Source organism: Schistocerca piceifrons, chromosome 2 (genome assembly GCF_021461385.2).
Source record: "Schistocerca piceifrons isolate TAMUIC-IGC-003096 chromosome 2, iqSchPice1.1, whole genome shotgun sequence".
NCBI lineage: Eukaryota > Metazoa > Arthropoda > Insecta > Orthoptera > Acrididae > Schistocerca > Schistocerca piceifrons.
The window spans coordinates 244,372,997-244,388,939 of NC_060139.1; the positions used below are offsets into that span (position 1 = coordinate 244,372,997).

Here is a 15,943-nt window from a genome sequence, read left to right on the forward strand (position 1 = left end):
TGTAGCACCACATTTCGAAAGCTTCTATTCTCTTCTTGTCCAAACTAGTTATCGTCCATGTTTCACTTCCATACATGGCTACACTCCAACAAATACTTTCAGAAACGACTTCCTGACACTTAAATCTATACTCGATGTTAACAAATTTCTCTTCTTCAGAAACGATTTCCTTTCCATTGCCAGTCTACATTTTATATCCTCTCTACTTCGACCATCATCACTTATTTTACTCCCTAAATAGCAAAACTCCTTTACTACTTTAAGTGTCTCATTTCCTAATCTAATTCCCTCAGCATCACCCGATTTAATTTGACTACTTTCCATTATCCTCGCTTTGCTTTTGTTGATGTTCATCTTATATCCTCCTTTCAAGACACTGTCCATTCCGTTCAACTGCTCTTCCAAGTCCTTTGCTGTCTCTGACAGAATTACAATGTCATCGACGAACCTCAAAGTTTTTACTTCTTCTCCATGAATTTTAATACCTACTCCGAATTTTTCTTTTGTTTCCTTTACTGCTTGCTCAATATACAGATTGAATAACATCGGGGAGAGGCTACAACCCTGTCTCACTCCTTTCCCAACCACTGCTTCCCTTTCATGCCCCTCGACTCTTATAACTGCCATCTGATTTCTGTACAAATTGTAAATAGCCTTTCGCTCCCTGTATTTTATACCTGCCACCTTCAGAATTTGAAAGAGAGTATTCCAGTTAACATTGTCAAAAGCTTTCTCTAAGTCTACAAATGCTAGAAACGTAGGTTTGCCTTTTCTTACTCTTTCTTCTAAGATAAGTCGTAAGGTTAGTATTGCCACACGTGTTCCAACATGTCTACGGAATCCAAACTGATCTTCCCCGAGGTCCGCTTCTACCAGTTTTTCCATTCGTCTGTAAAGAATTCGCGTTAGTATTTTGCAGCTGTGACTTATTAAACTGATAGTTCGGTAATTTTCACATCTGTCAACACCTGCTTTCTTTGGGATTGGAATTATTATATTCTTCTTGAAGTCTGAGGGTATTTCACCTGTCTCATACATCTTGCTCACCAGATGGTAGAGTTCTGTCATGACTGGCTCTCCCAAGGCCATCAGTAGTTCTAATGGAATGTTGTCTACTCCTGGGGCCTTGTTTCGACTCAGGTCTTTCAGTGCTCTGTCAATCTCTTCACGCAGTATCTTATCTCCCATTTCGTCTTCATCTACATCCTCTTCCATTTCCATAATATTGTCCTCAAGCACATCGCCCTTGTATAAACCCTCTATATACTCCTTCCACCTTTCTGCCTTCCCTTCTCTGCTTAGAACTGGGTTGCCATCTGAGCTCTTGATATTCATACAAGTGGTTCTCTTCTCTCCAAAGGTCTCTTTAATTTTCCTGTAGGCAGTATCTATCTTACCCCTAGTGAGACAAGCCTCTACATCCTTACATTTGTCCTCTAGCCATCCCTGCTTAGCCATTTTGCACTTCCTGTCGATCTCATTTTTGAGACGTTTGTATTCCTTTTTGCCTGCTTCATTTACTGCATTTTTATATTTTCTCCTTTCATCAATTAAATTCAATATTTCTTCTGTTACCCAAGGATTTCTATTAGCCCTCGCCTTTTTACCTACTTGATCGTCTGCTGCCTTCACTACTTCATCTCTCAGAGCTACCCATTCTTCTTCTACTGTATTTCTTTCCCCCATTCCTGTCAATTGTTCCCTTATGCTCTCCCTGAAACTCTGTACAACCTTTGGTTCTTTCAGTTTATCCAGGTCCCATCTCCTTAGATTCCCACCTTTTTGCAGTTTCTTCAGTTTCAATCTGCAGTTCATAACCAATAGATTGTGGTCAGAATCCACATCTGCCCCTTGAAATGTCTTACAATTTAAAACCTGGTTCCTAAATCTCTGTCTTACCATTATATAATCTATCTGATACCTTTTAGTATCTCCAGGATTCTTCCAGGTATACAACCTTCTTTTATGATTCTTGAACCAAGTGTTAGCTATGATTAAGTTATGCTCTGTGCAAAATCCTACAAGGCGGCTTCCTCTTTCATTTCTTCCCCCCAACCCATATTCACCTACTATGTTTCCTTCTCTCCCTTTTCCTACTGACGAATTCCAGTCACCCATGACTATTAAATTTTCGTCTCCCTTCACTACCTGAATAATTTCTTTTATCTCGTCATACATTTCATCTATTTCTTCATCATCTGCAGAGCTACTTGGCATATAAACTTGTACTACTGTAGTAGGCATGGGCTTTGTGTCTATCTTGGCCACAATAATGCGTTCACTATGCTGTTTGAAGTAGCTAACCCGCACTCCTATTTTTTTATTCATTATTAAACCTACTCCTGCATTACCCCTATTTGATTGTGTATTTATAACCCTGTAATCACCTGACCAAAAGTCTTGTTCCTCCTGCCACCGAACTTCACTAATTCCCACTATATCTAACTTTAACTTATCCATTTCCCTTTTTAAATTTTCTAACCTACCTGCCCGATTAAGGTATCTGACATTCCACGCTCCGATCCGTAGAACGCCAGTTTTCTTTCTCCTGATAACGACGTCCTCTTGAATAGTCCCCGCCCGGAGATCCGAATGGGGGACTATTTTACCTCCGGAATATTTTACCCAAGAGGTCGCCATCATCATTTAATCATACAGTAAAGCTGCATGTCCTCGGGAAAAATTACGGCTGTAGTTTCCCCTTGCTTTCAGCCGTTCGCAGTACCAGCACAGCAAGGCCGTTTTGGCTAATGTTACAAGGCCAGATCAGTCAATCATCCAGACTGTTGCCCCTGCAACTACTGAAAAGGCTGCTGCCCCTCTTCAGGAACCACATGTTTGTCTGGCCTCTCAACAGATACCCCTCCGTTGTGGTTGCACCTACGGTACGGCCATCTGTATCGCTGAGGCACGCAAGCCTCTCCACCAACGGCAAGGTCCATGCTTCATGGGGGGAGAATTTTAATATACAGTAATTTCTTACCTTTTTTAAATGATGGCATTAATTTTTCGTGTTCTGCTCTTTATTTATGGAACTACAAAAATTCGTCAGGAGAAGTAAGGTTTTTTAAATGTGAAAAAAATCTTCCAACGTACAACATGGTATTGCACCAAGGGACGTCTAGCTTACTGTACTCTAAATGGCAACGTTAAATCTTCTCATTACTGCATTTAATAGTCTGTCTGTTACATTATTGCTCTACTACACATCAATGATCAGGAAGTGACGTCAGACTATGTAGACGTATTATCAAAAGGCTACTGCAAGTTAAATACGTTCAGAAATAGAAGCTATTGGCAACTAGCACAAATTTTCGTTTAGAAGACAGGTAAAAATATGAAGAAAACACAGAATCTCAGTTCATTTTTAATTATATTATATTTAACTATTATTTTCAACATAAAAGACGGTGATTTGGTGTATTACAGACGAAGTATGGCTTAACTGTTCACATGCTATAAACCTACTTCTAAAAAATGTAGAATTTTACTCATCATAGAATTCTTTACCGAAGAAGTAACGGTGTCTTCCAAATAGCTTTAATATATCACACAGCACTTAAGTGTGTGGAACTCAAAATATTTAGAAGTCCTGCACAGAACACAATCTTGTGTCCCGCAACGACAGAAACAATAAGAAATGAGTAGTACGCCTTCCTCCATGTGACAGTGAAATCAGTTACTACGATGAAACACCTACTGGGAAATATTATGAGTTGCTAGGTGCACCATTCTCCAGGTACAACACTCTCACGTACATATGAAGTTTTGTAATGTTGTAATGCCAAGAATAAACTCTAATATTTCTGAGATGTGCTATTATACACCCTGCATTCCTGGTCTCCCCACTCAGTGACGGTGGCAGATGCTACCAACTTGGATGACACACTACAGAGTCGGCCAATGTGGCCGAGCGGTTCTACAGTCTGGAACCGCGCGACAGCTACGGTCGCAGGTTCGAATCCTGCCTCGGGCATGGCTGTGTGTGATGTCCTTAGGTTAGTTAGGTTTAAATAGTTCGAAGTTCTAGGGGACTGATTACCTCACAAGCTAAGTTCCATAGTGCTCGGAGCCATTTGACACACTACAGACAGCAGATGGTATGCTTGCTACACCTACTTTACACTTGCTGCACCCATACACTGTGTATTGGATTTCCTATTCTGTCAAGATGTTCATTTCTTTGTTCAGTTCTATGTATGTTCCATGTTCTAATACCTGTCGTCAGACAGCCAGTGTATGACCATCACGGCGAACACCTTGCCGAAGGGTGCGTACTGCCACACGGAAGATTTCTCCAGGTGAGGTGTCATTGCGTCAAATATCTCGTACGTAATGGTGCCAGGTAGTGTGTTGTGCTGCCTGCAGAACTCCAACATCTCTGGGCTGATGTCACAGGCCACCAGCTTCGTTCCAGGCGGCAGTCGCGGAGCTATGACCTGTCAGAACAAAGTACACTTTCTTGTTTTGCTCTCTGCAGCTGTGACACAGCTCAAAAAATAATTCCATGCTTCACTCTACAACATTGGTGTGTGGAAGAGAATATAAGTTCACCAGACAAATATCACACTCTAAGCCAAACCTTTACAAACTGTATCTTCTTCCCGTTACATAATGAACTACTAAATAACACCAACAGTTAACTCCAAGATAAAATCTGTAGGTAGCTTATTTATCTCCGAACGTCACATCTCTCGACAGTTTACCACAACAAATCGTACTAAAAGACCCGTTTTGGAGATATCTTTAATGCAGTGTATCTTAGCTTTGGTGCATGCTTCATTTATTTGGTATTTTCGTTTCTAAACTTCAAATGTTTAGCGTTTTGTCTGCTCAAACCGCGGCGTTTATGAGTTCGCATGAGAAAACAGTGATGTCTCCATGATGTCACCCATCTTTCGCTCTGATTGGATGATGTGAGCAACCTGAACAACTGCCATGGTAAATTACTCATTGTATTTGTCGTATTTTTACTTGTGTATTACAAAAATATGCAAATTAAGTGGTATAGCGCACAAAATGACTCATCTACAGTATACACTGGTCTGTTGAAATTGCTTGTATTCCCTTATCTGGATTTACGCAGATTTTGTCCTTGATCCATGTTTACATCGGGTCTGGGAGCACCAAGTTCCTTTACTTTCATCTTAACCGCATGTTCCAAAATTTTACCTGATAAATTTCACACCCAATTCATACTGTGTTGTTTTCAAACTCGTCGTATGCTGCTGTTATTCGCAAGAACATGCAACTCAATAAACCCATGCATAATACACTCACAAAAAGAAACTTGCTAACAACGCACATTAACCGCAGTCAGCAAGCAAGGAAACTAAAGTAACGGGACATATTTCGCTCATGGGGTATGTTTCCTCCAGTCATTCGTTAAACTCTCGCTGGGCGGTGATAGTTATGTTACCACACTCTAGTGCACTCTGGCGAGACATTTACAAATTTATTCAGACGGTGGGTGGGATATCCAATAGCATAAAAAAGCACTATGAAAATAATAATGCTAAATGTCACATAATGATGCAATTAAACATAAGAGAGATACACAGAGCCATGGATTCGATAGTGAAGTTTAGCGACCCTGTTCATTTCCCTTGGATGTAAGCAGTGGAACATGAAAATTGTACGCAGGTTAATAGGACACGGGTAGACTGAAACACCAGAGCTTTCGGGGCGCCCATAAGAGCTGTACTTTGAGAAGGCCAAGGGCCCAAACCTCTGCTGCACATGGCTAAGTGGCATTTCAACGCGCAGCTGGAGACTATAATCCGTTCATCATAAGAATAAACCTGATGTAAACAAACACAAACACGACGATTGGTCAGAAGCCGTAGCACACGTACACTGGTGTTGTTACGCTCTTGGAAGTAGGTCCTACTTATGTATTAGATATCTTATTACTAAGTTACGTTAAATGAAACTTTAAGATATTCAAATGTATTAAAAGCCATAAATGTTTTTCTTAATCACGCTTTACCTACGTAGTTTTTATTTAAAAAATCGTGTACAGTCACAGCCTCTGCAGTGTTGTGCTTTGATTGTCGCGATGGTAGACTGGGCGCACACTGATCCAGCATTTCACCTAAAGCAAGTGTAGCGAAACAAAATGTTTTGCTAGGTACGAGCGCTCCATGTATTTCAATGGGAGCCCGCACACTGATCAAGCAAACGTTGCGAGGCGTTTCGCAACGCCTTGAAACATTTGAGCAGTTGGTCGACGCCTGGATCCGATACAGACGATGCTTGATGTTTCAAGGAGCAAAACGTTCTGCGCATACGTCAACTCCCTTCCACTACCCACCATTACAACTGTAACGCCCAGCTCTGACCGTACAGAAGCGCTTGCTTTGTGTTTTCGGATCTGTGTTTTAGTCAAGTGTATTGTGTAATGACTGAAACAGAGGAAGATGGCGTGATCGACGATACAGTTATCGATGTTGATAAACTTGTAGCCCTCGCGGAAACCAGACCCGAGTTGTACGTGATTACCAGGAAAGATCACCACAACCAGGGCGTGATCGCCAAAGCATGGCAACACGTAGGTCAGGAAATAAAGATCTCAGCTAAGAAATGTATAATTAAAAAACAAATTAATAAAATTCGTGCAGTTTTATCAAGAATGGCCTTAATGAGTTATAAAAGTGTTCATATCTTGAAAACCTTTCCTTTCAATCGTTTAACAGCTTTAAACATAATGTTGTATTAAGATTTAAACAAAAATATTTCTAAATTGATTGAAAATTACTATTTAGTACGATAATAAGGTAATAATTTAATCGTAATCTTTACTTTTGTACATGAGTTCATTTCTACATTCAGGTCTATACATTAATAATTCTTCACATATTGATTGATATCTTAATTACAAAAGGCCATCCTGTCTTGCCAAGGAACAGCACCTGTTGGGCTATTAAAAAATCGAACGTAGCTTTCTCTAACTTTGTAGGCTGCTTTTGAAGCTCGTGTTCCAGCCTGCTGTGGTTCTTCATCAACCTCAACAATATGCATAAGGTCATCATAGACTTCTGCTAGTTTTCCTTCCCTTTTTCTTATGAAACTGTGCAACACACAACAGGCTAATACAATTTGTTTAGTGACATCTGGATGAACGAGCATTGCTTGCTCAAGAATTCTGAATTTTTTAACCATCATATTAATCGCGCATTCTCTATTCTGCGAGCTCTAGATATCCTGTAGTTGTATATTTTTCTATCATTACTTAGAAGTGTTGATCTTGGAAATGGTTCCATCATGTTGATAACCAAACCGTGTGCATCATCACCTACAAACACGTAAGGAAACGAAACGTTTTTGTTTGGGTACAACAATCGGGGTACAGGGATATTTAACCTCTTGTCAACGAATCTCTGTCCAATGCTCGAAGAGAGAAAAACACCAGCATCATTTTTTCTTCCCGGTGCTCCTACGCCAACTACCAAAAAGTTTCCTTCAGCATCTACCACTGCTTGTAGCACAATAGAGTGAAAGTTCTTGTAATTGTAGTAGGCTGATCCACGGTTCCATGGTCCCTCAATTCTTATATGTTTTCCATCTACTGCGCCACAGCAGTTTGGAAAATTACACAAGTCTTCAAAGCGTTCAGCTACCGATACCCATTTTTCAGGTGTAGGCTCAGTCATCATATACAACGGTGACAGTACTTCCCAAATATAAGTACATGTCTCAGCTACTATTTTTCCGACTGTCGTTGCACCAACACGAAGATTGTAATGGACGTATTGAAATCTATCCCCAGTAGCCAGAAACCTGAAAATACCAAATACCATTAGCATACAAATAGTTTTTAACTTATTTTACTAATTTTTCATGTTTTGTTGTAGGTAATGAGTGCAAGTCCAAGTGGCACGTTCTGAGGTCCTCATACGCGAGATATCTGCGTGAGCTGAACAAAATGCCAAGTGGATCAAGTGGGAACAAGAAAAAGTGGTATTTGGCTGACGCAATGAGTTTTTTGCTGCCCTACATTGGACATCCAAAAAGTACAACCAGCAATATGGCTCAAACGCGAACAGATGTAGCAGCTGAGGAAGGAACAGAAGGGAACTTGGAACAACCCACAACTGAGACAGATGTTGCCGCAGTCGCTGGTCCTTCAACTTCACTTACAGCAGCGGTCGAAATGAATCCAAGGGAAAAAAAGGCTAAGACACCAGCGGAGGTAGTGGCTGAAACAATGGCTGCATATTTTAAATCGATTACCCCCAAAAAAATCATCATAAGAACATCCTATGATGCTTTATTTTAGAGGTCAATGCCGGAAATTGAAAAATTGTCTGACACCTCTCAAAGACATTTCAAAATGGATGTTGTAAAACAGCTGAACTACTATCTTGATCAAGAAGAAGGGGTTTATTCAGGCCAACCGAATGTCCCTCAAATTTCACCAGCATCAGCTTCCTGCAGTTCTCATGGCAGAAACCCGACAAGTGATTCGACACCATCTCAGATATCTGCTCAAGACGAATATAATCTTTTACAGTTTGGTGACTATTTTAATTCAAATAACCTTTTGTGGTCCAACAAAAAGTAACTCTTCCTTGAGAAATATGTTTTGACGTTTCATTATAATGTAACAATTATATTTTCAATTTCGATTGAAAAGTATTGTTTTATTTCGTTTGGTATCAATTTTATTTTATAATTAATAAAATGTTTCGACTCAGGTCTTTCAGTGCTGAGTCGAAACAAGGCCCCGGGAGTAGACAATACTCCATAAGAACCACTGATGGCCTTGGGAGAGCCAGTCCTGACAAAACTCTACCAACTTGAGAGCAAGATGTATGAGACAAGCGAAATACCCTCAGACTTCAAGAAGAATATAATAATTCCAATCCCAAAGAAAGCAGGTGTTGACAGATGTGGAAATTACCGAACTATCAGATTGATAAGTCACAGCTGCAAAATACTAACACGATTTCTTCACAGACGAATGGAAAAACTGGTAGAAGCCGACCTCGGGGAAGATCAGTTTGGATTCCGTAGAAATGTTGGAACACGTGAGGCAATACTGACCTTACGACTTATCATAGAAGAAAGTTTAAGGAAAGGTAAACCTACGTATCTAGCATTTGTAGACTTAGAGAAAGCTTTTGACAATGTTGACTGGAATACTCTGTTTCAAATTCTAAAGGTGGAAGGGAAAAATACAGGGAACGAAAGGCTATTTACAAATTGTACAGGAACCAAATGGCAGTTATGAGAGTCGAGGGGCATGAAAGGGAAGTAGTGGTTGGGAAGGGAGTGAGACAGGGTTGTTGCCTATCCCCAATGTTGTTCAATCTGTATATTGAGCAAGCAGTAAAGGAAACAAAAGAGAAATTTGGAGTAGGTATTAACATCCATGGAGAAGAAATAAAAACTTTAAGGTTCGCCGATGACACTGTAATTCTGTCAGAGACAGCAAAGGATTTGGAACAGCAGTAGAACGGAATGGACAGTGTCTTGCAAGGAGGATATAAGATGAACATCAACAAAAGCAAAACGAGGATAATGGAATGTAGTCGAATTAATTTGGGTGATGCTGAGGGAATTAGATTAGGAAATGAGACACTTAAAGTAGTAAAGGAATTTTGCTATTTGGGGAGCAAAATAACTGATGATGGTCGAAGTAGAGAAGATATAAAATGTAGATTGGCAATGGCAAGGAAAGCGTTTCTGAAGAAGAGAAATTTGTTAACAACAAGTATAGATTTAAGTGTCAGGAAGTCGTTTCTGAAAGTATTTGTATGGAGTGCAGCCATGTATGGAAGTGAAACATGGACGATAACTAGTTTGGACAAGAAGAGAATTGAAGCTTTCGAAATGTGGTGCTACAGAAGAATGCTGAAGATTAGATGGGTAGATCACATAACTAATGAGGAGGTATTGAACTGAATTGGGGAGACGAGGAGTTTGTGGCACAACTTGACAAGAAGAAGGGACCAGTTGGTAGGACATGTTCTGAGGCATCAAGGGATCACAAATTTAGCATTGTAGGGCAGCGTGGAGGGTAAAAATCATAGAGGGAGACCAAGAGATGAATACACTAAGCAGATTCAGAGGGATGTAGGATACAATAAGTACTGGGAGAAGAAGAAGCTTGCACATGGAGAGCTGCATCAAACCAGTCTCAGGACTGAAGACCACAACAACAACAACACATAATAAAATATGTTAATAAAACTTATGGTTTCATTTCGTTTCACCTAATGACATGTGTGATTGTATAAATAAGCAGTGCTTATTTGTTATGTTCTATGAGCATGATATTTAAGCCTAAAGACTTGAATTTATGTACCATCATATTACAATATGAGCAACATATAGAAACAAAAATATACAAAATAAATTCAACTATTTTCTTGATAAATGCAGAAGAGAAACAAATTTAAAAGACGAAATAGCCCACTGATTTTATATGGATGTCCCATTTCTGTTCATATATGAACTGTGAATTGCTGCCAAAAAGAAAAAAAATATTCTATTTACTTATTTAAAAACGAAATATTGTATGTGGTCCGCCTCGGATTCTGAAGGGTAAGAAGTGGTCCTCAGCAGTAAAAAGGTTGAGAACCACTGGTATAGCTGTTCCACTTTACAAAATACAGGGTGATTCAAAAAGAATACCACAACTTTAAAAATGTGTATTTAATGAAAGAAACATAATATAACCTCCTGTTACACATCATTACAAAGAGTATTTAAAAAGTTTTTTTTCACTCAAAAATAAGTTCAGAGATGTTCAATATGGCCCCCTCCAGACACACGAGCAATATCAACCCGATACTCCAACTCGTTCCACACTCTCTGTAGCATATCAGGCGTAACAGTTTGGATAGCTGCTGTTATTTCTCGTTTCAAATCATCAATGGTGGCTGGGAGAGGTGGCCGAAACACCATATCCTTAACATAACCCCATAAGAAAAAATCGCAGGGGGTAAGATCAGGGCTTCTTGGAGGCCAGTGATGAAGTGCTCTGTCACGGGCTGCCTGGCGGCCGATCCATCGCCTCGGGTAGTTGACGTTCAGGTAGTTACGGACAGATAAGTGCCAATGTGGTGGCGCTCCATCCTGCTGAAATATGAATTGTTGTGCTTCTTGTTCGAGCTGAGGGAACAGTCAATTCTCTAACATCTCCAGATACTGTAGTCCAGTTACAGTAGCACCTTCGAAGAAAAAGGGACCAAAAACTTCATTGGCTGAAATGGCACAGAAAACGTTCACCTTAGGCGAGTCACGTTCATACTGAGTTGTTTCCCGCAGATTCTCAGTGCCCCATATACAGACATTGTGACGGTTGACTTTCCCGTTAGTGTGGAAAGTTGCTTCATCACTAAACACAATCTTTGAAACGAAAGATTCATCTGTTTCCATTTGAGCAAGGAAAAAATCACAGAAATCGATTCTTTTAATCTTATCAGCTGCAGACAGTGCTTGAACCAATTTCAGACGATAAGGTTTCATAACCAACCTTTTTCGTAGGACTCTCCATACAGTTGATTGTGGAATTTGCAGCTCTCTGCTAGCTCTGCGAGTCGATTTTCCTGGGCTGCGAACAAATGCTTGCTGGATGCATGCTACATTTTCGTCACTCGTTCTCAGCCGTCCAGAACTTTTCCCTTTGCACAAACACCCATTCTCTGTAAACTGTTTATACCAACGTTTAATATACCGCCTATCAGGAGGTTTAACACCATACTTCGTTCGAAATGCACGCTGAACAACTGTCGTCGATTCACTTCTGCCGTACTCAATAACACAAAAAGCTTTCTGTTGAGCGGTCGCCATCTTAGCATCAACTGACGCTGAAGCCTAGTCAACAGCCCCTCAAACGAACAACTGTACAACTAAATGAAACTTTATAGCTCCCTTAACTCGCCGACAGATAGTGCTTAGCTCTGCCTTTTGTCGTTGCAGATTTTTAAATTCCTAAAGTTGTGGTATTCTTTTTGAGTCACCCTGTATAACTATAAATTTTAATTATAAAGTGATTATGAGGCTAATTACGGCACTTACGAAGTTCATCAAGTGTCGTAGGTAACCACTGTGATAACTGCACATTTTACATAACCGTTTGAATCGTAACTGCAGTAAATTAAACTTACCTTAAAGTTATTAACAGTCGTTCTGCATCCAACTAGTGTCCTTTTTGGAAATTTTGTCTCCGACGAGTTCCAACAACACTTCAAAACTATTGACACTCATTCTACAATAACTGTAAAATTTTCCCGGATCTAATTTCAGTTCTGAGAGGAAAGACTTAATGTCTCTCCTCTGACTGATCAGGTGAACCCAATGTTTCCTTTCATTTGAGTCCAGCATTTGCAAAAACTGCCATAAAGCAATAGCTATGTCGACTTCCTCGTCACACATGTTAATTGCGCCACTACTGGAGGAGAACAATACAAACAATATTATGTACTGTTGCTTGAAACAAAATATTACCTCCCGCACACTGGAGTAGCAAAGAAGCAAAACGCTTGCAGCAAAACGTTGCGCAACATTTTGCTCCAGGTGAAATGCTGGACCTGTGTGCTCCCAGCCTTAATGCGCAGTTTGAAATTGGCCAAGGCTGCTTTCTGTTCCGTAGTGAAACACACGCGTGCAACACGGTTAAAAAGTGCTGATAAATAGATTGTTCTTAATGTTTTTCATAAATTTACGGAGATAATCGGCTTTGAAGTTTTCCCAGCGTTGTATACCCTGCAGTCGGTAGCGAATTGGAATATGAACCAAAGATGTTATTAGTGCGGTGTTTCAAATCTCCCCGACACTAATTTTTTCTCGTTCATTTTGAAATACCTACATCTCGTAATTATAAAACTCATCATCATTTTTTATGAAGAATGCACGTCTCCTTGTTTCTAGTTACATATTGGACGCGAATTAGCGTTTCCATTTCAAATACAAATTCTTAATTATCGATGTTTTATGAAAGACTATTCATAAAAGTTGTTTGAATTAAGAAAACATAATTTAATTTTTAAGGTAATAATGAAAAAAACCAAATCCTCTTTATCTGGACTATGTCCATCGTTTTATACCACAGACATACGTAAGTATCGTAGAAATGAGAAAAACAGTCATTTGTACAGCATCGAACACATAATACAAATGCTGGATTTTTACATTTGCTACTGTACCATTACAATATTAACCCAACGGAACTGATCTGGAGCCAAGCTGCGGGATTTTGCCCGAGAAGTAACAAAGCTGCCACCCGTGCTGGAACTAACGCAAGCAGCTTTTTCACACGTCACTGCCGAACGCTTGCGGTATATAGAACGGCTCGGCTAGTCGTAAAAGAAGGAAAGAAAATGCTGCGCCTAGTTGGCTTCGTGGATTCCGTTGCTGATAGGCTCGTTATCAACGTAGCACGTGACACTTCCGGAACTGAAATTTATTTCTCGGATTCAGATAAGGAAGGAGCTAAGAGATTACCAGCCTACTGACTGTAATTAATGCCTTCTGTGGCCTCGATATTTAACTATACGATGAAATCCTTCAATAATCTCATACGCTATACACAGCTTATGCAGAAAAATTACCCTGTGGATAAGTCAGGCACTTTCATCATTCCTGTTTTTAATTACAGTAGTACGTTAGCTAAAAACGATAACAGGTTGTGGTTTTCGTCTAGTCGTCTAAGAAGCGTATTGTGGGAGATTTCCAGTGTATTATTTCATTCTGATTAAAAATAAATTGACATTCGAAGCTGTATTGCTCCTCTGCTCGTCTCTTTTTACGTGTGAACTGCAACTAGCCACGTCACTGCAGGCTAACTGTACTACCTGACCGGCCAGTGCTGTCCAAGTTAAATGCGCCGGTAAAGCTGTTGTCCCGTATTACCGCTAAGTCGATGTGCGCGTAACGCATAGCACAAAACGTACCCTTACTGTCGTACTTGACAGTACTCAAGACAGCTTGGCCGCAGCCCCACGTAAAACTGAAATCCAATGAAGTTCCAGCAAAGGAGGAATACGTTCTGCAATGTTTACATCAGGTTTATTCTTATGATGAACGGATTATAAATGTTAGCACATTTCTCAGATATGCTATTTCATTCACTACATACTGTAGTAAAATTAGAATACACGCCATTATATGTTATAATCGTACTGGCAGCAAACCTACGTATTTATCGGGTTTCTGAATGACTTACAGTGTATTCAATTATGAATTTCATCACACAATAATCCATTTGAGGCGGTGAGAATCATATGGGTCTAAAACACGGCACTGTCGGTTGTGAATTTTGTGGCATTTACTCTTGCTTCTGAAAGCTGTTGATCTTATGGTGAGTCAGATTTATATGTGCTGTAGGCCCACATTGTATTGTATTGTACCTCATTTGTATTCTAGTCAAGTGACCATGCTGACACACATTACTACTTAAGTTTAATCATTTCCACAAACGGTACTTTGTGTTTGGAGTCACATGTTTACTGTGCAGGAATCGGCTTTCATGTGTAGTGTAAACAAGAACTATGTTGCATCTGTTTTAAATGCTAACAGAAACGTAAAACAGTGAGGACGAGCCGTGAGTCGTGCTTGGATATCTCAGTCGATAGTGCACTTAACCACGAAAGGCAAAGATGCCGAGTTCGAGTCTTGGTCCGGTACACAGATTTCATCTGCTAAGAAGTTTCATATCAGCACACACTTAGGCGCAGAGTGAAAATCTCATTCTGGGAACAGAAAAGTAAATTACCAGGAAAAGTTAGCCGCAGTGGAACTAGGGCCTCTGAGAACAGATACTTTTATTGGGAGAGTGACGAAATCAAATAAGCATGACTACAAGCGTGCATGTAACAAGGAAGTGTACGGTTAGCACGAGTTGTTGTGTGTATGCAGCGTAAGAATATCTGATTTTCAGACCGGAAGTAAATTCGTGAACTACTACACCTGTTAGGAATCTTGTACATTTGTTCGAAAGTTGGAAAGGCACGAAAACTTCAATTAACAAAATAACGTGAAATGGAGAACTACGAAAGCTTACACATTATTTCGTTACTGCCCTAGACTGTACATAATTATGTACAAAATAACAAGATTCCACAAAACAATTCTTTCTTTTTTCGGTGAAGATATGCATATTATAATAATTCTTATTATCATTACTGTTTTTATTATTATTGATAGTGTTTTTATTATTATTGGCAGTGGCTCTAGTTGCATAAACTTGTTGATAAGCATAACTGTTATATAGCAGACGCTATTAATTTCACACTCTCGAATTTATCAGAATCTGAAAACTTGTGAACGCCCAAAATGTATACTCACGAGCCGCCACAGGAGATGTTCTCTCAAATGATGGTACGATAGCAGCAGAATAGTGAAAATGCAATTGATGTAGAAACAGAACGGTAAACTCACCGATTTTGCATTGTGTCCGCCAGGTGAGATACGAGTTCAGTACCTTGACAAAATGGCGGCAAGAAAAGAGCTTTTGTAGGTTGGAATATGCGAGATGTTTATCTATTACAAAAGTACAGCGTCCATTCAGAAGTGATAAGAGAAAATAATCACCATGTAAACAGAGCATTATGCGTTGGTATCGACAATTTCAGGGTACTACTGGTTCTCTCTGTAAACGGGAACTGCTGGTCGACCAAGTTTCGTATCAGCACACACTCAGGTGCAGTATGAAAATCTCATTCTTGGAACAGAAAAGTAAATTACCAGGAAAAGTTGGCCGCAGTGGAACTAGGGCCTCTGAGAACAGATACATTTATTGGGAGAGGGTGAGGGAAAGTTTCGTACACAGTCAAAAAAATAAAAAATTAAAAAAATCAACGGTCTGAGCAAGCCACGAACTTGGAACACCACAGCAAACTGGGTGGAAGATTTTGCGAAGGCGGTTACATTGCAAACCATTGCGTCTGCAGATCGTGAAAGATTTAAGACCGGAACATTATGGCCGGCGCCTTCA

At 39.9% G+C, this 15,943-nt stretch overlaps 1 protein-coding gene across 1 annotated transcript in view; it reads right to left on the reverse strand.

Moving 5' to 3' along the window:
* The window catches only part of LOC124775291 (juvenile hormone acid O-methyltransferase-like), a 36,306-nt gene that overhangs the window by 14,546 nt on the left and 5,817 nt on the right, over window positions 1-15,943 (reverse strand). The window contains exon 3 of the mRNA XM_047250128.1: window positions 4,219-4,439. Within this exon, the coding sequence (XP_047106084.1) occupies window positions 4,219-4,439 (221 nt within the window). The remainder of the gene's footprint in view (window positions 1-4,218; window positions 4,440-15,943) is intronic.